General features: G+C 45.5%; 1 protein-coding gene across 1 annotated transcript in view; it reads right to left on the reverse strand.

The window, feature by feature from the left end:
• PRKG1 (protein kinase cGMP-dependent 1) overlaps window positions 1–22,543 on the reverse strand; it is a 527,430-nt gene extending 504,887 nt beyond the window's left edge. Inside the window, exon 1 of the mRNA XM_086467486.1 lies at window positions 22,278–22,543. Within this exon, the coding sequence (XP_086323612.1) occupies window positions 22,278–22,543 (266 nt within the window). The remainder of the gene's footprint in view (window positions 1–22,277) is intronic.
• Window positions 22,544–22,886: the final 343 nt, after the last annotated feature.

The raw sequence follows: 22,886 nt of genomic DNA on the forward strand, positions 1-22,886 counted from the left end.
GGGGATTACAGAAGGGAAATGGGAAGGGTTGCGCTTAGCCACCAAAAAGCATCATGCATTAAATCTCTCTGTGTCCAACACTTGATTTATAGACTATTCCAATGAGTTCAAAGGAAACCTATCTCCCTGATAAGCACCTTTTCCTTTCGGCTAGTCAATATAACACCTTCTAAAGAGCAAGACTGCAAGTCAGCAGACATCCGTCACCCATAATCTTCACAATAGTTTTCTCTTCCAGTAACCAAAGGCCTGGTTTCTAGCTGGATAAAGACCATACAGCCACAAAATGGTCATCAGAACATCCAGAAAAGGGGGGTATATTGAACATCATCCACCCACAGCTTTGTCTGTACCCATCCCACCCTCTGCCCTCTGCAAGCTGCCAAAAAGATAGGGTGATCTCCTTGAAGAACCTCCCACCTTCATCCTTTGCTTTGGTGGGGGACTGGAAGAAGTGGCTCCATGAGAACCCGGAGAGTAAAGTTATGACTAGCGTGTAAGTAGGAAACAACTAAGTAAATGGAGAAGTAACGACTAGAGACCAATAATGACAGGCATCTACTGGTGGCTGAGGCTGAACTGCTTTTTCAGAGAGCTAACGACCTTGCTGTGGGAAAGGGTACTGAGCAGCTGGAGATGGTTTTGAAGGCAGCAAGCAAGTACTAGAGAGCTGGAAAAAATACCTTTATGGAGGACAGAAAGGGGCTGATTTGTTTAGCTTATGGAAAAAAAGAAGATTAAGAGAAAAGTTCATTATAGTATATAAGCTTAGATGAAGTGCCCAGTATCAAATGGCATTTTTGGAGTAACAGGGAAAGGCATTACAAGAACTGGAAGACAGGTGAAATCAAATGAAAAAATGAGGCACCTATTTTGAACGCAAAGGGCAAATAACCACAAGAACGAACTCCCAAACAAAGTGGCAGATCACATACATCTCCACATGCAACTCGGGGTTAACCCTATCACCTCAGCCACCTTTCCCTCTGCTCTGTCAGTGAGCTCCGAGGTACACATCACTACCCCAGCAGAGCAGATTTATGTTATAAAAGCCCCAAATCGGCCAGCTTTTTCCTGCCCAAACGTATTTATTCACAAATCTTCCCTCTTGCTCTCCATCTCGGGATCACTCACTGCCTTTGCTGGTGCGGAGGATGTTGCAGTTATCCAATGGCCCCTCCATTTACAGCCACTGCAAAGAGCCATGCCAATGGGAAAATATTTTGCACAGCCAAGCCATGTGTGCCAGCATACAGGAGACACTTCTCCCCACCTAACAGTTGTTTTTGGGGGGCTGGCAGCTTTCACCCAAGAATCCTTCCCCAGGATTTAACTGATAAAAATAAAAGTGTCTGAACAGTGCATTCTTTCAACCTTGCCTGGTCTCCCCAGGCCAGTGCAAACTCTGGTTGCATCTGCAGACTCCCTGGTGGGCAGTGTGGTTACCCAGATGTACCTGAGGGCACCACTGGTTATGTACTTTACCTTATTCAAAACCATGTGTTTAAAGATTTCTGGTCTATGAGCACTTTTATGAGAACAGTGGGTGGGGATGCAGACCTGAAAGCATTTTTTCATTCACAGGGAAACTTGGGGTCTATGTAGAACTCCGGCTTTTCCCTCTGCAATGACCTCCCTTCATTCCCCAGCAACTGAAGCATCATAGTTTTTGACCGTATTTAACCACTTCATGGCATTAAGTTAAGGGTCGTCCACTGCATCTTGTCTCCTTCACCAGGGTCTCGACGGACATGTAACCTGCAGTCAAGGCTATGAGATGTGGGTCTGTCATTGCCTTAATCATAAAACATTTTTCCATGGAAGATAACGCTGAAATAATCTGTTGTGTGTTTAATCTCCAGCAAAAAAGGACTGCCTGGTAACCTCAGCTGGTGTTTCCAAAATGCTCCTGTCCTCTACCACCACATGGTGGGTACCCTAAGCCTTGTGCAGCCTCTCCCCATCAGTTACGTGCATGGAGAGAGGAATCAGTTATAGTACCCATGTCATCCAGCCCTTCTCCCCCTCCACAAGACAAGTGTCACTCCCTCCCCACTGGATTAAATAACCATGGCAGCAGGAGACGTGCTGGAAAACTAGGCATCTCAGGACCACCATCAACCTTGTGATGTGATTTATGACCAAAGGGAGATAACACATTGTAGTTTTAATATTCAATGTTAACCTAGACTGATCATGTTCAGCAGTGTTACATCCCTTACTGGAGGTGTTAAGCCAGCACTAATAGAACCCAGCCTGGCAGCCCCTAACGCCTGCAGCAACCAAAGACCATGGATAATGCTGCTACACTTCATACCTAGTGCTTATGACTATTGCTGTGTATCATACAGTTATACCTGCTCTTTTTTTCTAAGACTTTGTGGCCAGGAAGGAGATGGCATAGCATCCATCTATTCAACCCCAGCCTTAAATTCGATTTAAATTAATGCTCTGTCAGACCCAATCCATCCCTGGTTCTCCCACACAGTGGTAACAAACCCTTTTTTCCCTCGCACTACTCTACCAAGCTCACCCAAGCTAAAAAGCAATGAAAACATTAGGAGAGATTGGCTGTGTGAAAAGGCAGAACAAACAGCCTGGTTTTAATAGACCTTTTACTATTGGGCCAGGAGTCATTTTTGTTTTCAGAGCTCAGACTGCATTCCAAGGTACATCCAGGAAAGCTATAAATACAGAGAAACACATGGTAACATTTCTCCTCTCCTCCCTGTCATTCAAGGCTCTCTGTCCATCTCCTGGCACTAAGTGGTGCCACAAGTCAAACACAACTTCAGTTTTCTCATTTGCTTGCAAAGGCAGATCCTTGGTATACTGGGGTATGTTGCAGTTTGAATGTGAAAGCTCCTACTTAGCCAATAATTTCAGCTCAGACCTGGTATTTTTACAACTAGAGATAGGCTTCTGAAGCTCTTCACAATCTGAAATACTGTCCCTTTTCCACATATACTTCTGTTCATCAGGACTTTTTAATGTAGGATTTTTCTTCTCCACTTTCTGCTTGTCAGTTGTGGCCACGCAATAACTTGGAAGGGGTGTGACAATTTCATGAGGCCAATAGCTGCAAACCTCCAAGCCTATAAAAATCCACATGAACACATGCCATGTAATTACCTGTTAAAAAAGCAAGTATAATTTGCAGTCGGCAAACATCCCCCTTTCACTTAACATCTCCCATCAGTGACGGGCTGCCGGGTCCTTTCCTGTGGTGCCATACACCATTGCTCTCTGGCCAAACGAGTACCATCACCTCCTCTCTGCTGGGAAAGGCAAAGCACATCCATAGGAAGCATGGCCGGCGTTCACCTCCACCAAACAACATGTCATATAAGCTGTCCTGAATTTCTTCTTCTTGTCCTACTGCTTCTCAGAAGGCAAATCCACTGGAGTCCCCGAGCTGGAACCAGCGTTATATCTTCCACACCACGCTTGATCTTATTTCAGAGGTGCCAACAATGCAAGTCCCAAATGAACCTACATCGGTTTTATCGGTTAAAGATCAGTAAACCATCATTTATTTTAGCATTGCAGGCCCGCTTTATCGTGCTGATAAATACAGTAATTACTTTATGCTGAATACAACTTTGAACATATATGAGTAGAAACTGTATGTGTAAAGGCAAAAATGAGAGACCACCTAAAGGTTTTAAAGATCAGCCAGTAATAAGATGATATTTCACATCTTCAGGAACATTTGTCCATAACGAAAGCAATGCCTAAGTGCATAAAATTGAGTCATAATTATACTATTATTGTTGCATGGGTCTGAAGGCTAGACCAAGATAATGTCAGAAGAAAATGTTTCCTCCACGCTGGGAAATCATTACCTCAATAGTTTCATTAGTGGAGTGTAAGGCTCAAGAAGCTTCTGCTGCAAACATACACTCAGACATCAGAAAGAGCCAGAAGCAGCATCTCAGCTGTTCCCTCAAAGCCTGTTACTTAAAACCACTTCTTAACATATAGGCTGGGGGGAAAAACACTTCTGATGGGACCACCAGAGAAGGGGAACAGAAGAAATCACACAAACTCAAAGCCATCCTTGTATTCTCAGCATGGCAGCATCAAATAACATACCTAAAGACCTATATAGCATGTGCTAGTACATATAGGAGCTGTATCTATTATGTATACATACACATATGGGTTAGGATGTCAGGAGCTATATAGGATATACTAGCAGTAGCCCCACCTCTAGAGCCATGAAGACGCCTTCAGCCACCACGAGTCTATCTGTTGCAGAAGAGCTGTGGCAATCCTGATGGTCTCCAGGTAAAAGACCACCTCTGCTTTCAGGCCCAGGCACCTCAGAGTAAGAGGAAAGGTGTTAAAATAAACGGAGAAAGACAGGAAGGCCTCTATATAATAAAAGTGAATTGTTAGCACACCTTTGCCAAGATACCACAGGCCGAAGAGAAAAGTCTTTCTGCTCACCAACAGCACAGCCTTGCTATAAAGACAGAAATAGGACAAATTCTACCTAATTCACATTAATTGAAGGGGGCAGGAAGAGTCACATAATTGGGATGGTAAACTCAATGGTCATAGCTTCCTCAGGAAAGCAAAATATCATTATCAGGCAAGTCCTTGAATAAAAAAAATTTTAAAAAAAAAAATTATAGACAGCTGAAATAGTGGAAAAAGGTGTGGATCAGGTCTTTATACACTGGCTTCTCAATTTTTCTTTAAAAAAAAGGTGACCAAAGAGCCATTAAGTTTTCTCTGCTGATGATCTTCAGCAAGTTTTGAAATAACTGCGAAAAACATTTTGGAAAGCCAAAGGAAAGCAAGTGCTCCACAAAGATTTTTAGCAGGTAAATAGAATTACACAGATAATTGTGCCAGCCTGACATCGATCCTGGTCATCCTTTGCGATACGCACTTCTCAGTTGCTGAAGAAATTAAGGCAACATAAAAAATGACAATCTATATGGCTCTATGGAAAATAGATCTCATGAAATGAACTTAGCAAGTTTTATTAAACCGCCTGCAAATTGGGTTGAAAAAAGCATTTACAGCAATGTAATATAATTAGGCTGCTGTAAACTGGCTGCCTTACAAACTTGAGCTTGTTGAGTGTGTTTCCAGCTCCAGGGTTGTTTATCTCAGCAGAGGGAGGTTAAAAGTGATGAGCCTCCATCAGAAAAGTGCTTGGGAGAAGCATGAGAATGGACAGCTAATCCAGCAAACAGTGAGGTCAGGAATTAACAGCAGGACCATGAAGTTAGGCAAATTCAGGCTTGAAATATGGAACAAATATTTAAGGCAGAGCAATTAGGGCAATTAATCTTTTCAACAGTTTGCAAGGGACTGTAGTGCTTTCTCAGTCACTGGCAAATTTTCTCAGTCACCACGATTGGAAGTTTTTTGGGTTTTGGGTATTTTTTTTAGAAAAAAACAGAAATACACTAGTGAAAACAAAACCTCTGAAAAGGCTAATGGCCCATCTCCTGCAAATCAGGCTACATGAGCACAGCTGGCCTCACTGACCTTATAAGATACCCACTTCAGAAAACTAAAGTAATTTTCGTTCATTCTTCTGCCATCCGACATCTTTCGGGCATGCTAAAAGGGCTCAAAAGTGGATATAAATGAAATCGTAAAGTCTTTTTCTCTAAAACAAGGTTACACGCTGAATTTACAAATACTGTCAGCCCAACATCCTGCACACTTTTCAGTCTGGAAACGTGTGCAGAACACAGATGTACAGACTTTATCAGTTCCATATTATGCCTCACAATGTGCAAATGATTGCATGACGGGTAAATCCAACACCCACGTAAATAACTGCTGCTTCCAGTTCCTAATGAATCACAGGCCCAGAACGGGGTCAGAAGAATAGTCACTGTGGGAAAAAAAAAAAAACAAAACAAAACAAAACAGCTCAAATGGACTGTTTCACATGCTTTCTTGGGCAAGACTGATCAAAAAACCACTAGTTGGGGAGATTAATGACATAATTTCAGTGAACAACTAACCAATATATTCATGTGAATTTTTTCTTTCCCCCATATTTTCACATTTTATTTAAAGCCTTTTAAAGAGAGTTGATTTTTAGCTACTTAATATTTAGCAACAGAATGAAGGGGAAGGAGAAGAAGCCTCCTCGATACAGAAGTCAACCAACCCAATGTGAAAGATTGAAATCAGTTATACCTGCTCTCTGGTATTGGAGTAGCAACTACAGATTATGGGTCAACCCAGTCAAAAAGGTGCAAGAGATAACATAAGCTGCAGAAGGAGCTGGGTGGGAAAGACACAAGTGATTCCACATCTTCTGAATGCAAATAGTCTCTGCAATGAGCTGATTATCTTCACCGATTCTTTAGGATTACACAAAGTCAAAAGAGATTAATCAGGCACGAAAACTTCTGTAAAACTGGCTTTTAGTTGACCCATGACACCATTTCCCCTTCCCTTTCCCACATATTTTTGCTCTTCTGCTCCCAAACATGTAATTTTATAGAGTAAGAAATTTCATATCCATAACAACCACACCAGCTCAACCCATTTTTCCAACATCTCCTACCAAAAGGAACAAGCCTCTGCTTGAAGCTGCCACAAGAGATTCCCCATCAGAAGATAAAACATTCACTTTGATTTTTTTTTGTAATTATTATTTTACTGCTTTGGAGGGGAGGGACCAATTTCAATTTTGCTTCAACCCTCTCTGCTCCACCAGGACTGAGTGATGTAGGGAAGAGAAGATGCAAAATGTCAGGGTTTCTGCAAAAGGAGACCAATCACCTCAGTCTGTGTTTCCAAAAAGGCAATCCAGCCCTTTCCTTGAATCAGGCATCTGATAATAAAACTGCAGATTAAAGCAAGAAACATGCTCTTGGCAGGGAGAGCCTGACTGCTAAAAATACCATGTTAAAGCCCCAGCCCCATGTTATACAATGAAAGGGAAAATAGACATTTCACCCTTTACCTTGACAGAGATTTTGTAAAGTAGCATGAAAAATCAATGGGGGAAAAAACCCCAAAGAAACAAAAACCTTTTATGCTCCTTTGATTTTTTTTTTTTTTGTAATATTCAATAGTCCTTTTCTGAGATACAGAGGCAGATTGAGCCAGAAATAAAGTTGCCGAGAAGGAGGCCCATGTATCGTCTACCCAGGTGTTCCCACAAACTGCTCCCTGAAGAAGTGACTCCTTGCTGCGCTGGGGGTGTGAGCTATGACAGGGTACGCATCTCACCTCTGCAGAGCCCAGACAGCAAGCTGGAGCCTTTCTTCTGGGCTTATATATGAATAGATGTCACCTCACAGATGCCCGAACACAAGGAGAACAGGGCATCAGAAGTGACTTGTAAAGACTTGAAACAGATGATCTTTTAAGGTTACTGTGCAATCCCACTCTATGCACTGTCACTAGCAGAAGGAAACACAAAAAGGAGGCAAAACGGGGCAAATGCAGCTTTCCCCGCTGTGGGGGAATGCTCCATTTTTGAGCAATGACCATAAATGCGGTAGATACCTCTCCTCCCGACCCTGCTACTAGACATTACACTCATCCTGGGTAAGTTATTCACATTCCCCATCTGCAAAATGGTGGCAAGGAGACTCACTTCCAAACGAAAGCGCTTTCAAACCTACTGATAGAAAACACTGTATCACCTGCAGTGTTGTTCTATGAAAATTTTGCCTATAGAAGCCGATCTTGGTATTTTCTCCCCCTCCATTCAGGCTGAAATGGCATCAGTACTGCCCACAAGACTTTGTGAAAAGGGTAAACCTAAACCTCATTGGGCCCCCAGCCAAATACCAGCCTCCAGCTGAGTGCTGCATCCCCATCTGTCCATCAGATCACCAAGCAAAATGGGAGATTTAATCTGAAATGGAAATGATGTCTTGCTGTGCTGCATCAGTGAAGAGCCTTTATTTGTCCTTATTTACAGTCTAATTCTCATCCTTGTTTCAATTCCTTTGCTGACACTAAAACATTATTTTTTAATCTGGGGCTTTCCCATTTGCTGAAAGAAACAAGTCATCTTGCCCATTTACTATGTTGTCAAGCCACTGCCCATACATATATACCATTACTGACACTTGCAATAATGAATCCAACCATTGTATGCATATTTATTCCTCTTCTGTCACCCACATGTATTACTGCTGTGCCCCATCACTGCTACTGCTTTCCCTTCTCACAAGCTCTACGGCTCTGTCTTCACACCCGTCCTCCTGACAAGTCCTTTTTATGAATCTGGAGATCCTTCGTAACCTGGTACTATTGAACTTATCTGAGTTTTTGCTGTTTGCAGGGCTAAATTCAATGGTCTAAAAGTAGATACTGCAAAAAGGAATCAGCAATTTCTCCAAGACTGTAGCATCTTCCATCCTGTTCCTTGTTGTGGTGGAAACGTTCATATAAATCATATCTGATTAAGCAAACATAATGTACCCCAGCATCATAAAGTGTGTTTTTTCCCCAATTTCACTGAGCTTAATTATTCCATGTTTGTTCTTTTCTACACCAAATTGAGTCCTGGCTAGTTGCCATCTGCCACACTCAGACTTCTAATTTCTGCAAGCACTCAATGTTTGTCCTTTGTCTGCAAAGGAACAAAATGTGCATCACCACCAAGATTCCCTATTTTTCCACCATTTGCCCCCAGTCAAACAGTAAACACATAGCCTACGCAGAGAAATCACCTTGCTGGAAAACTTAATTTCATAACCTAAGAGCCGTTCCAGCTGCGTGGAGGGTAATGGGCCAAGCAAGCGGGCAAGTCAAATCCAGCAGAAAGCTGGTTCCTCCTGGGTAATGTAGGAGCTCCAATATGGACTCGGGAATAAAATTCCTTAATTGTAGGTTATGGTGGTTGGGATCAAATCCCATGTTGCAAAGAAGGGCTCTCCTGTTCTGCGCACAGCTGCCGCTCCTTGCTAGCAGTGGAATGCCAGAGCAAAGGAAAATGCATTTCTGACAGGGAAATATTAAGACTCATGTAAGACACTTAAAACAAGAGGTACTTATTTTGAGGAGATAACTATCCCATTATCTTCTTCTTAACAATTTCATCCTGTCAGTGATCAAATTGCAAAATAAACCAATACATGTTAGTAAAGGAAAGATCTCATGCTATTACTTAACACCCAGTTCTGGCCTTGAAAGGAACATGAACCCAGACAAGCATGTGTGGTGGGTTGACCCTGGCCAAAATGCCAGGTGCCCACCAAAGCCACCTCTATCACTCCCCCTCCTTAACTGGGCAGGGGTGAGGGAAAAAAATAACAACAGGCTTGTGGGGTTGAGATAAGGACAGGGAGACACTCAACATTTACCGTCACGGGCAAAACAGACTTGACTAAAAGGAAATGTAATTTATTACCAATTAACTCAGAGAGGAGTAATGAGAAATAAAACCAAATCTTAAAACACCTTCCCCCCACCCCTCCCTCCTTTCCCGGGCTTAACTTTGATCCTGATTTTCCTCCCTCCTCCCCTCCAGCGGCACAGGGGGGAAAACAGGGAATGGGGATTGGGGTCAGTTCATCACACTGTTGTTTTCTGCCGCTTCTTCCTCCTCAAGGGGAGGACTCCTCACACGTTTCCCCTGCTCCAATGTGGTTCCACAGAAGAAGGTCCTCCATGACTTCTCCAGCGTGAGTCTTCCCACAGGTTCAGTTCTTCATGAACTGCTCCAGCGTGGGTCTCCTCCATGGGATGCAGTCCTTCAGGAACCGACTGCTCCAACGTGAGCCCCCCTGATGGGGTCTCTGGCAGCAAACCTGCTCCAGCGTGGGCTTCTCTCTCTCCACGGGCCACAGGTCCTGCCAGCAGTCTACTCCGGTGCAGGCTTCCCACGGGTTCACAGCTTCCTTCAGGCATCCACCTACTCCAAGGTGGGGGCCCTCCACGGGGTGTAGGCAGTCATCTGCTCCACTGCCCATGGGCTGCAGGGGGACAGCCTGCCTCACCATGGTCTTCACCACAGGCCGCAGGGGAATTGCTGCTCCGGCGCCTGGAGCATCTCCTCCCCCTCCTTCTTCACTGACCTTGGTGTCTGCAGGATGTTTCTCTCACATATTCTCACTCCTCTCACTTGCTGCAATTACTGCTTTTTCACTCTCTTAAATACGTTATCACAGAGGCGAAAAACGCTGTCGCTGATTGGCTCGGCCTTGGCCAGCAGCTGGTCCGTCTTAAAGCCGGCTGGCATTGGCTGTATCTGACATAGAGGAAACTTCTAGCAACTTCATACAGAAGCCACCCCTGTAACCCCCCCTGCTACCAAAACCTTGCCACGCAGACCCATTACAGCATGTTAGAAAACTGCTTGTGTCTACAGGATGCACTTCTCTAGTTAAATCTTGCCTAGTATTAGTTTTATAGAAAAAATAAAATTAGATGTCAACTTTGCCCTGCCCCGCCCCCTCCCCCCCCCCCAAGTCCAATATTTTTTTCTTGGCCTTCCAAAGTAATTTGGTATTTGAAGAATAGAAAATAGTCTCTTTTTTAGGAAAATTTAAAATTGTCTTTGGATAACTATAGGATGACTGCTACTTTCTTAATAAAAGACAACAGAAGAATGAAAAAAAGGGAGAAAAAGGAAAATACGCTGCCATTTGCTTGTTTTCAAATGCCTATTTTATGGCCAGCCATCTTCACTTCTCGTTCCGGTATCACGATACTCAGCTCCCCATGGATTTCAGTTGAATCAGCAGAGCAAGGCTTTGAGGTTTTGGCTCTAGCCAACAACGAGATTGATTTCAACTCTGACTTGCTCAGACAGCTCATTATTTTTCTCACCAGAGGCTGAGCCACGCCCAACAAGCAGCACCACAAAAATACAGGTGTACCGAGTTTGCTGTGCTCAGCGGTCTAGAGCTCAGCCCCTCACTGAGAAAGCCAAACTGTTATGCTTGCCTCAGCTCTAGTTCTGTTTTCTATTAAAAAAACACCTAAAGAACCACTTCTCAGTGCCCCGATGATCATCTAAAAATGGCCAAGCTGTCATCTGCAATGGTGTGTAAATACTGCTCATCACCCACCTTCTCAGTCCTTCTCTATGACACTAGTGGAGACTCCATCATCTTTGTAGCTTGTCGGGGACCACCACCATGTGAGCAGAATAGGCAAGGGTGGGCAGAAAGAAGGGGGGAAAACAGTGCCAGAGAAGCAACAGAAAACAAGCCTGGGCTCTGCAGCAAGCGATTTCCATGCTCCTTCTGCCTCTGCTGAGTTGCACCATGTGGTGAGGAGGCATTTGTGATTGTTTCTGAAGGTCAAGGTTGGAGTCACGCCAACGTATTTCACCTGCACCGCAAGGTTTAAAAATGCTCCCAGCAATGCAAAGCATCCCAGTGCCCACTGCATACTGGAGAGATGAAGCCTGTAGATACAGTCCATGCTGAATGCACCCCAAATTGCCCCTAAATAGCATCAATTTCCTTAATTGCAGTGAACAGCTCCAGATTTGGCACACAAGGACAAAGCTGTTGGACTGAAATATCCAGGTTGTCTCTGCTGTCTTCATACTTGGGTGGCCCCCTGGTCTGGTCAGCTTCAGGGCTGCACCAGGAAACGCTTTCATTAAATGGATGTGGGTGGGTTGGAGACATCTCACATTTCTCAGTGACAAAGTACAGTCCATCAAGATGAGCTCATCCCACTTGCCCATGCTTATCGCCTTCCACCTAAGTAACACACATTTAACAAATCACTTCATTTTTCTTATTTTCATGTGGCCAGGCCCCATGAGCCCTCTGTGTGTCCAGGCAGGGAAACTGAGGCAGAATGGTGTTGCAACTCATCCTCCACAGCATCGTCGACGCAGTCAGCGTCGCATGGTGCTGTTTTGAGGATGGGAACAACATACTCAACATCACCCAGCTATGAGATGTGACTTTAAGGTAATGCAGGACAAGGAAATACCCTTAAATAATAAATTCTTCATTCTAATCCTCAATGACAAGCTCACTGTCTTGCCCATATGTTGTATTAGTCGCCCAGGAGCTATGCCATGTTCTTTATCTGTGGTTTTCTTCTTCCAGTCATCTTCTCAGACACCACTGCCCTCCGGTGATAAGTGCTGGGACTTGAAAAGCAAAAATGCTTCAGAGTAGCCTTGGAGACACAGCCTCATTATTGCCAACATTTTCCCCTATGTCTGCCAGACAAAAACACCTTCCTAGTTATTTACCGAAAATACTCTCTGCCACGCTGCAGCCTGTGTTTCCTTCTGCTTGTGACTGCAGTTACGATCCCAACCCAGCTGGGAGCCGCTTCCCTCCAACTGCAAAAATAAAAGGTTTTCTCACCACCAAGCCATATTACAGTCTATCGCGGCCCTAAAGTGTTGGGCATGTTCCTGTAGACATGGGTCAAAACTGCCCTCTAATAATTGCAGAGCAATTTTATAAAGCAGAGTTACCCACCCAAGCCTCGCTAGAACCATTTGCTCCTTCACAGCTTTTTGGAGGGTTGCCTTTCCAAATTACCTCAAATCTCACTTTGCCATGCTTGCTGTATTTCGAGAAGAGTCTTCCCAGCACACAGATTTATTTTCTTTTGACTTTCAAGAAAGCCATGGACTTTAGCAGGAGGAGACATTTGATGTGTTTACTCCTTCTAGCTTTCTTGTGGGGGTTTAGATACATTTTTAAGTAAGTCTACCAACTCCCCACCAGCCTTATTCAAAGCATAATCTCTCCACACATCTTTCTCTGCACCATAGTCACTTCTGACATGCCTTCAAACCATTAAAAACAACCCAGCTGCCAGCCACCCTTCAGGATGCCTTTCTTAAGGGACCCCCTCCTGCTATGCCCACTGACTCCGGTTATTAAAGTTTCATTTTGGCTTAATAATTACATCAGAGACATCTACCATACACCCAAATTTTGTCACTCATGTTAAGCCAACTCAGAGGATTTGGGTATACTTGTTTGGGATCTCAGCACATTAACTGCTCAAGGAATTATCCTTCCCACTTTCACACTGCAGGATAAATCATACAGAGCATGGCTCTTGGGCCAATCCCCAGCATACAAAGCATTGCAGAATTTAAAGAAATTAAATACTGACAATATAGCATGCAAACACATAAACAGAAAGTGGAATTACAAGACTCAGGACACTTACTACAAACAATTCAACAGAAGTTTTTTTAGGGGGTTGGGGTTTTTTGTTTGGTTGTTTTTGGGGTTTTTTTAACAGAATTTGTACACTGACTGGTCATTTAAAATCCTGGTGGTGATTTTTATCTTGCTGGATCTTACAGAAACTTCCAAAGAGCAAAACGCAAATGAAATAACTCAAAACTCCCATCCTGTTGCACTCACTGGAATCAATCACAGCCTCGCACTGTACTCCATTACTGTGGCAAACCATGCGCCAGAAAACCCAAATATTAAGACACTGATGTCTTGAACCTGTTTCCCACTTGCAGTTACCTTCCGGGCCTTTTATGTTAATTAATATTTTGTTTTCTACTAATGTGTCTGTATGCTGTTTGAATCTTACAGTCACATGATCAGCTTATAATTAATTCACTGCTACACCGATACCACGATATCACAGGTGTATGTTTTTACCCCATTCCACATACCAATAAGTCTCAAAACCACAAATGCACCAAGAAAGCCAATGCCAAAGGACCTCAAAATAAAACCGATTTAAGTCAAACAGGAAGCAAAGCTTTCTTTATGCTTAGTTTCATCTTCAGCTTCTATTTTTCTACCATCTCTAACACAAATTGTACAACACCGCAGGTCAGGAAGACTTTAATATCAAGTTCACTTGCTGCTGTACCAGTATGTGCTATCTATAACATGCCTCTATGAAGACTCCAAATGTTATTTTCTCCCCATAAAATACAGAAAGTTTTCCAAGCCCTAGAGAGAGCACACAGTCCTGCTCCATGTGTATAACAGTATACAATGCTCCTTGTATCTTTAATGGACAATTTTAACAGACTCTCACTCTTCCAGAGATACACCAGCATCTCTTGGGAGGGAAAACAACACAAAGCTGCTTCAGCATGTCCTTCGCAGCTCGTCATCTTTCAGGAAAGCCATCAGCTGTATTGTAGGATGATATGGAATTTCCTGTTCTAATTGACGTTTAAACAGAATGAAAAGTTATTCCTGCTCTGTTACACTGGAAACAAATGCATCGGAGTGCATCGCAAAAGCTCCCCCCAAAACCAATGGGTGTCTATCAGCTAGGGTCAACAGCAGAGAAGGATTCCAATGAGCATTTTATGTTTAGTCCAGCGTTGTTTAAATCAGTTCATTTGTGCTACAGTGAAATGTTTTCCCTTGATACAAGTTTTTTGGGGATTTAGTCAAACTTCTTCCTGAGCCGAGAGGAAGGCATTTGATAATGAAGCAGATCTCATTAATCTAATCAATCGAGCTGCAATCAAAACTGAAGCTGGCGGAGGCAGCAGAGTGGGAGGTTAATGGTGGACAACAGACCTGGTCCTAGACACAGACCCACTATGAGACATCGCTTGAGCCTGTGACAAATCCAGGATTGTCCCTCCCTAGCTGCATGGCTTCTCTGCTCCCCCAAATCACCAAAGCTTTGGTTGACCCTCTTGACACAAGGTCTGAGTATGGCCACAACCACCTTGTTGGCAGATTTGACTTCAAAGAGCTCATCACTCAGAAGTGCTAGGCCATCAGCATCTCAGAACTCCAGAAAGATTTAGTTTGGAGCATCTCTGGTCTGCTCCCAGCAAGGCCAACATTGCAGCTACGGTTGGTTGTTCAAGGCTGTGCCCAGGTGAGTCGAAGCAGTCCCTGAGAATGGAGAGCCCACAAGTCACGGCATTGTCAGGACAGATTTGGATGCTGACTCAGAAAGCCCCTTTCTCACTCAGGCCTACGACCACCCCCTGATCTTTCCATCTCTCAAGACCGCACCGAACACAGCCAAAAGATCTGGTTGCACTACTGGAGAGGTCATTCACCCTCTCATAGTAATTTGCCAAAAGCTTGGGCTTTGCCCCAAATGTGAATTTGATCCAAAAGCATCACCATTTGTGCTTGCAGATCCCCGCAGTTAGGTCTGGAGCATCCTAGCTCCTACTACCGCATGCACAGTCCTGAGCTCAGCCTCCTTTCCTCTGTCTTTTTAGCACCTCCTTCATTCGCGCATGCTTCATTTGTGACTACAGGGTTTTATTACTAATGGAACAAATATGCTCAAAGAACATCCATGAGCAAAATGTAAAAAAAAAAACTATTAAAAAAAAAAAAGGCAGTCCTCAACTTTTCCAGCTGGGAGGTCACAGCAGAGGGTAAAGCTCTTTAAGCAGCCCTTTGCCAAACTCTGTTAGATATTTTCCAGGACCTGCATCAACTCCGCAGGCAACCAAGTGGTTATCTTGGGAAGGCTTTTTCCCAAAATTTCTCATTAGTAAAGCTGCAAAGAGGGACTTGCAGTCTTATTTTAGTCCTTTCTATCTCATTTTACTTCGATACACTTCACCGTCCAGGGGATTTTCACTACAGAATTACCTTTTCCATGGTACAGTTCTGACAAAAATTACACTTGCTGTGACTAAAAAGCAGCCAAATAAAGAGCGACTGTGGCCAAGCAGTTTACAATACCAAAAATGCCCACATCTACATGCTGCTTTTAAAATGCAGTGGCAAGTGAGACACAGGACCCTTTTTCTCCTCCAAATCAAGCGACGTCCACAAGCTGCTGTGGAAAAACAGCACAACACATTTGCTAGATCCCATCTCCCTTTTTTTTTTTTTTTTTTTTTCTTTTAAATAAGCTCACATCAGAGATCTGAGAAAGCAAAGCAGTTTAATATCACCTTGCCTGGAAGCACAGCTATAGGTTTAAAGCTTATATCTAATCATATTTTCAGGAATTCGTAACCAAAGCAGGCAAGCTCTGGGCAGGCGGAAGGTGGGTTATATGGTAATCTGGCAGCTGCCTGAAAATCTGTCTGCCTGCAGTTTAATCCCCCAAGGGAGGTGTGACTTGAGGCATTTAAAAATAGGCAGAAGGAGGAATTTGCTATGACGTTACTGGGAACAACTCTGCATCGGTCAGGGGCGGGCAGCAGCAGCTCGTCTTCTGCCCATCCCGGGCCTGATCCTGCCTCCAGGGACCACATAGTCACCCCTGCGTGGCACTATGTAGGTACAAGGGTGCTGAGACCCAGTAGGTGATTCACAGGCCATTAGCCATGATGGTGAGGATCAGGTTTGGGATGTTGTGTCATGTTGTTGTAGGCTTTCCTCAGTACAAAGCCGAGCAACAAATAGGGAAGCCAAATATTTCAAGTTTTCATTAAAAACCACCCGGAAAATTTTTAATTCTGCCATCTTGCCCATCCTTTTTCAAAAGGGCCAGGGGTCATATCAAATAATTATATTTTTTTTAACTTTTATATATAAATAAATATATGCTTGATATTATTTTTGCAAAGTTCAATTTAGCTGCTTTTGATGGGCTGCCATAACAGTGATGCTATTCTGCCTGGGAGGAAGTGCCATAGCCATATGATGGAAAAGGTGGTGTCAGTCACCAGGACTGCTAGTGACAGCCAGCCAGACGGACGCCTAGCTGTACCCGGCAGAGAGGTGCCATCTGATGCCCTTCGGGAGCGCGATTTCCCTGCGCTGCGGCTCGTTTTTCAGGTCTCCCATGAGCCGAAGAAAAGCAATGCCCAGGGAGGGGGGAGCAGTAACTTCAGTCCATTAAAAATTAAAAGAAGGGAAATGGTTTCAATTGATTAACCATAAACATTTGCTTCTCTCTCTCTCTAAAATCCTTCCACTTATTTTACTGACCTCGGCCCTCTCAAGGGACCTGATGACCCATGCCATACCTCTTCCTACGGCACGCAACAGCCCTCTTGTCTCCAAATTTCAATCGATACCCTTCACTGCTTCACGCCACTGACTAAGTTGCTCTATCCAAATAATTAGAGAGGAGATTGACTAAGCAGAGCCCAGCTCCCACTTCAATCACTCCATTTGCAGTATTTTCTGCCTCTCCCCAAAGCTGAGTAACACCTGGTCAAACTTCCCTCCTTTGTATTTTCTTTGCTTTGGGCCAGCAACACGCTACTGACACTACAAGCAACAAGAGCAGCATTAATTCTTCCTATGCCCATATAATTGAATGTAATAAAATCCTTACAATCTTTGAGTGTCAATCACCCAGGGAATGCACTGTCACAGCATTCTGGGAGCAGATCAGTGATGGGCAAATGAGGGAACGGAGGCATTTTTTAGGGTTGCAATGTCAAAACCACTGCTGTCCCCCATACCCTTCCTCTGAGCTTTAGAAAGTGATGCTGGTTCTTATAGAGATATTGCTGAAGAGAAATAGCAGACACACAGAGGACCCAGAGATAGCAAAACCTGCCTGTTTAAACTATTTAAGGCATAGCTAGTGGGATCAAATATTAGACGAGCTATGGTCCCAAAATGTCCTTTCCTTAGCTTAAAGGCTGTCCTTAACTGAAGCATTACACATTTGCAGCAAGTTACACATATGCCCCCAATAGTCAAAAAATAAAGCAAATGCTCATTTTCCAGCCTCCCAAGGCCTCAAGGGATGGTGGTTACAGGTAGCGGGGAAGTAGCTGGGTTATTTTTCACATGGAGGCCAAATGCAGGATCAATATTGCTTTAGCTGCTGGCAGATGATGAGATCATGTCTAAGTTAATGCGACTCAGCCACCCGGCTGGGAGCTGAGTTCCCAGAAAGAAGGCTGAGGGAGGAAGCAGCACAGCCCTGGCTGCCCCGGGGAGGGAGAAACTCTCTCTTGGCATGCTTGGGGTGGTTGGAGCAAAGCATGGGTGAAGCCATCAACAGACCAATCCTCCCCAGCTACAGGGGTGGTGGAGATGGCCATAGCAGGTGAGCTGTAAGCCAAAACCCTGTTATGGGGCATGGAGAAGTGATGGAGAAGCACAAGGTCATGCAGAAGAACCCTTTGCTTTGGGCTGGTGCAACCCAAGCAGCCCGGTCCAGCTTTAAGGATGACCTTGCCTTGAGTTTTAGACTTGAGACCTTCCAGGTGGCCCAGTTCTTACCCTCCATGTGGTCAGTCTTGGCTGAATGGTACCCAAAACCCAACTTTAGCAGCCATGAGATGGATTGACCCTGCCACAGCCATCATCAAACACCAGCTTATCACAAGCATTGGAGCCAGGAGCTATATAAAGTTGAGAGCATGCACTCCAATTATCCATTCACAGTACTGTATAGACCACCTTAAGCCTTCAATATTGAGTTTATACACTGTGAGTGAACACTCGCTTTCAGCAACACATCCTCCACAAAAACTCAGACAAGGTGGAAGGCGGAAAAATGAAAGATTCATGATATGATTTCATCTGGAAAACCATCTGCAGGAGGACTGGGCCAGGGCTGGGAAGCTGAAACCACAATACACCCCAATACCTTGCCTTGAACATTAGACCCCACTGCCATCTTGTGGCAAACACTTCCTGAAATAAAGTAAGAGGGGAAAACCCATTAAAAAGTTGCAGATAAAAGTTAGCTGGTGCAGTGAGGAAGGATGGGTAAGTTATCAGGAACAGGGTGGGGAAACTCATCGCTTCTCTTAAGTGATGCTGAGACTAAATCTACAGCACCACGCCAGATACAAACTGATGGGGAAAAACACAGAGGCGGGGTGGTCCAAAGCAAATTTGCAAAGTTGAGGATATAATCACACATATAAAGTGCAATTGCTTGTATGGTTGTAACTGCCTTTTAGTTGTGGCTCTGTCACATCAATACGGGGAAAGATTTAGTCACTATTTCAAAACATTTAACAGTTTCCAAAGTAATTTAGCATTGCCCTGGTTTGAATAAGGCTTGTCAACCCCAATAACCAGGATTCAGCTGGAATTAAATATTGCACCTCTGAATTAAAGAAGTCAGTTGCTGGAATTTACTGAGAGGATGACTTAAAAGACAGGGATTATGGTTCACATCGATCATTCACATGGCACAAGGCATCTTCGGATGCTGAAAAGCCGCAGATTGACGCCCCTTGGGCTTTCAAAAAGCACCTTGCTGCAGGAATGAGGCAGTTTTGAAAGTCCCCATGGCCCTTATCTGTCTGTTAGTCCTAGCCGAGTGCTTTGAGTACACCTCAGCATTTACTTTTTGCATCATTTATCATTTACAGCACTCACGCCGTGGCAGAGCCTTTGCTTAGCAACTGGGGATCACTTCCTAGGAACCGCTTTGCGAGGCATTAGCAAAGTGCCTCGACTGCTGTATCATCGAGTCACGCCGCGGATGGCTCTTACCACACTAGAAAAAGCAGTGACAAATTGTTTTTCCTGCTTTATATTGCAATAAGCAACTGCCAGATGCTGTATCAGACAGCATTCAATCCGTGTATGATCTGAAACACTTTAGGTACAAGTGAAAAAAAACCTCACTGAACACACATAAATTAACAAATCATTTACAAGAAGCGCGTCTCTTTCCTCAACGCAAATCTCTGCAAGCAGGAACAGATCAAGAAAACAACAGGGAAGAATTATATTTTGAAAAACAGACATAGAAATTGGCAGCGTCCTGACTATTTGGAAAGAAAATCTGATTTGTATCAGAATAGCTCCATACACCTGACCAGCTACACAGAAAAAATCTATACAATGAAGTTATTGGAAGGAATAACGGCATAAAAACATACTTCCAGACAAAAGATAAACACATCTTTCAACACCTTTCTGTTTTCATGGCCCCTTTCTCTGGATCTTTTCGAGTCTTTACAATTTTGACCCTGCTACACATTTCAGGATGGGTTACAAGCGGCACAATGTATTGCCAGAGACAACCCCTTATTTTCTGCTTTCAGCCGAGATGTAACTCCTTTTTGAGTTTTTATTGTCCCGTTTGCTAGTTTCAGCTTCTTGAGAGTTTTAAATGCTGGTGTATATTACAGACAAGCTTGCACTAAATAAAATTAATTACACTGTTGATAGCTGTGTCTTTATCTTCAGAGGTGATAAAGCATTTGAAGGTTGATCCCAGACCCAGATAAAAATGTTTCTTTTGGCATTAATTTGAAGTCAGCACACAAAACAGATAAGTCTAACCATCATATTAGGGTGGTTACTGTACAGAAGTTGTCTCTGAGTTTTAGAAAAGAGCTATTACCCATCTCCAACCTCTCAGAGACCTGAAGGCTTGCGGAGTGAACAGTTTAGATGATGCTATCAGCTGCTGTCACTGAAACACAGGCTTCTGCTGTTGTAGGTCTATAAGCTGCCACCATAAATAAATTAGCCATAATGCTGTCAGCAGTTTTCAGATTAAAAAGCCAAAGAAACCCATAGAGACATTAAAGGCAGCTGGCACCAGACAGACCTGATTGGCATTGAAAACTGGGAAACGTCGTCATCCTCTTGGCAGAGGCATATTGCAGCAAAGCCCTTTACCCCCAGCACCCAGGATGCCATAATAGCAACCTGGAACTGCATCAAGGGTGAGATGCTGCCCACAAGAACAAGAGTTTATTTAACCCACTGGTGGGTATAAATTTGGGGGCAATAAAGGAGAAAAAGGCAGGTTGCAAGTGCAGCATGCAGCTGCCTGTCACTCCTCCAGCAATGAGACAGGAGAAGAATCAAACAGACCTTAATTAAAACCCAAGAGCAATCCCAAACTGGCTTGGTTACCATCATCATGACTACCACAAGCAAGGCCAAGGTATGGGAGATGCCAGCGGATGAAGTGCCAGCCCAGAGGGCAATGGGAAATGCCCACAGGTCCCACCGAGAGTTTTTCCTGCACGCTGAAACAACATCTCTGGGTGATAGGAACGATGCAGGACAGGGCAAACGACCTTCACAGCATCACATAGACACAGCATTTTCTGGCACTGGCCTGCCAGCCCAAGCTGGGAACAGCAGGGGAAAGTCTCAGGTGAGGATTAAACCTCGCTAGAGCTGTGAGCAGGTTTAATAACTTCTAAATGAGTTATTACACACAGGCAGGCACCAGAGTCCCTGCCATTACTGCAGGTGCCAGGTCGCTGCCACCTTCCCCTGTGGTAGTCATGGCTCAGGATGATCACAGCCTTCAGAAAAAGCAATAGCAAAGGAAAAAAGCGGTCTCTGCTTTGTTCAGGGGGTGAAGGGATGTGCTAACCCAGGGAAGGACGAATTCACATGCTCTGCTTGTGTGGCTGGCAAGTCACATGCCTCCCTGGGCATAGTGGTTTGTTTGATTTAACCATCCCATGCAGCGAGGAAAAGAAGAATACATTTTAAAAGTCCAAAGCAACCTGCTTCTCATTTATCTTTAAATGAGTTAACAAAGGGCAGAGGACAGCTGTGGAGGAAAGGGCCTGAGTTTGGTCTGGCTGACTGCAAGGTACATTTTGAGAAGACTGAGGAGAGCAGTGTAGATCTGCACCCAAATACACCTGACGACGAGAAATACTGTCAGGAATGATTTTGCTGAAGTAACTTGCTATGTGTGGAAGAAACCAGACTGTCCCTTACTCAGCAAGCGCGGGCAACAGCTTCTGCCAAAAGCAGGGTGCTGCTCGGCCCAGTGCACTGCGGTTGCCCAGAACTCACCCACTCCTACAGCAACTTTCCCAGTCATACTCCAAATCCCCCGGGGAGTCTGAGCATCGCCGCAGTCCCACGGTTTCACACGCCCTTGAAACTCGTCGAGACCCCAGGATGAGCGATGCAGACCCCACGCCCCGACGTCCCCCCCAAAAAAAACCCACAACTCCGTGTGCGCCTGACACCGGCGCAGGGGGCTAACCAACCAGAGGCAAAGCACCGGTGCAAAGCCAATGGGTGGAGAAGCGTGGGCGTCCGTTTCTTGGCGGGGGGGGGGGGGGGGGGGCAGCACCTACCCCCGGGATGGAGCGGGTGGGTGCTGCCCGCCCGGGGCTGGCTCTCGGGCAGCTGCCAAACAACTTCCTTGCACCCCTGCAAACTTTTCCCAGCGCCGGGAAGGCACCGCCGCCTCCCTCCCAGCTCCCCCTGCACCGACGCCGGCCGAGCATCCCCCCGGGGAGCCGGAGCGGGGAAGGGAAGCGGGGCCGGGCCGCCCGTAATGGGTTATCCGATCCCCCACAGGGCTCCTGGCCGGCGGCTGAAAGCCCCTAATGCGTCCGGCGCTTCCTCCAAACCCCCCCGGGCACGATCGATGCCGCTTCTCCAGGGACGCGAAGCGAGGCGCGGGCGGGTGCGGTGTCCCGCCGCCTTCCTCCCTCGGACCATCCCACTCGGGAAGGGTTTTTGTGTGGGGAAGAGGGGAGGGAGGGGGGTGCCCGTTCCTACCTCTCGGCCTTGGTGAACTTGCGGAAAGCCTGGCGGAGGTCGTGGAAGGAGCGGTAGGTCTGCGGCTCAGCCGAGATGCCCTGCGCCCGGGTGGTGCGGGGCCCGATGTGCGGGCTGGGGGCCGGCAGCACCGACTGGCATTTGTGCAGCCGCCGGCGCAGCTCCTGGATCTCCTCGTCCTTTTCCCCCAAGCGCCGCTCCAGCTCCTTGATCCGCTCCTCCTTCAGCAGCAGCAGCTTAGTGAAGTCCCCTTCCAGCTCGGTCATTTTGGGGGTAACAACCCCCTCCCCTCCACCCCCACCCCGGCCGCTAGTGCCAAGCCGGTCCCGGGTCGGGGCGGGCAGCTCTCATGGAGAGCAGCGGCCGGATCCGCTCCCCGGGAGAAGGGCGGGGGGCGCCTCCTGCCCGCCCCGGGTCAGGGCAGCGGTCCCGGCATCCCCAATGCTGCCCTGCGATCCGCCGGCACCCGCAAACCGGGAGGGGTGGCGGGAGGGCGAAACACCCCAAAAAACAGACAGAAAGAAGGGAAAAGGGGGGGGGGGGGGGGAACGAGAAAAGGGGAAAGAGCTTTTGTGCCACTCCGCGAGGCTGCGATCCTGGAAATAGCAA

This window comes from Leptosomus discolor, chromosome 6 (genome assembly GCF_034619465.1).
Source record: "Leptosomus discolor isolate bLepDis1 chromosome 6, bLepDis1.hap2, whole genome shotgun sequence".
NCBI lineage: Eukaryota > Metazoa > Chordata > Aves > Leptosomiformes > Leptosomidae > Leptosomus > Leptosomus discolor.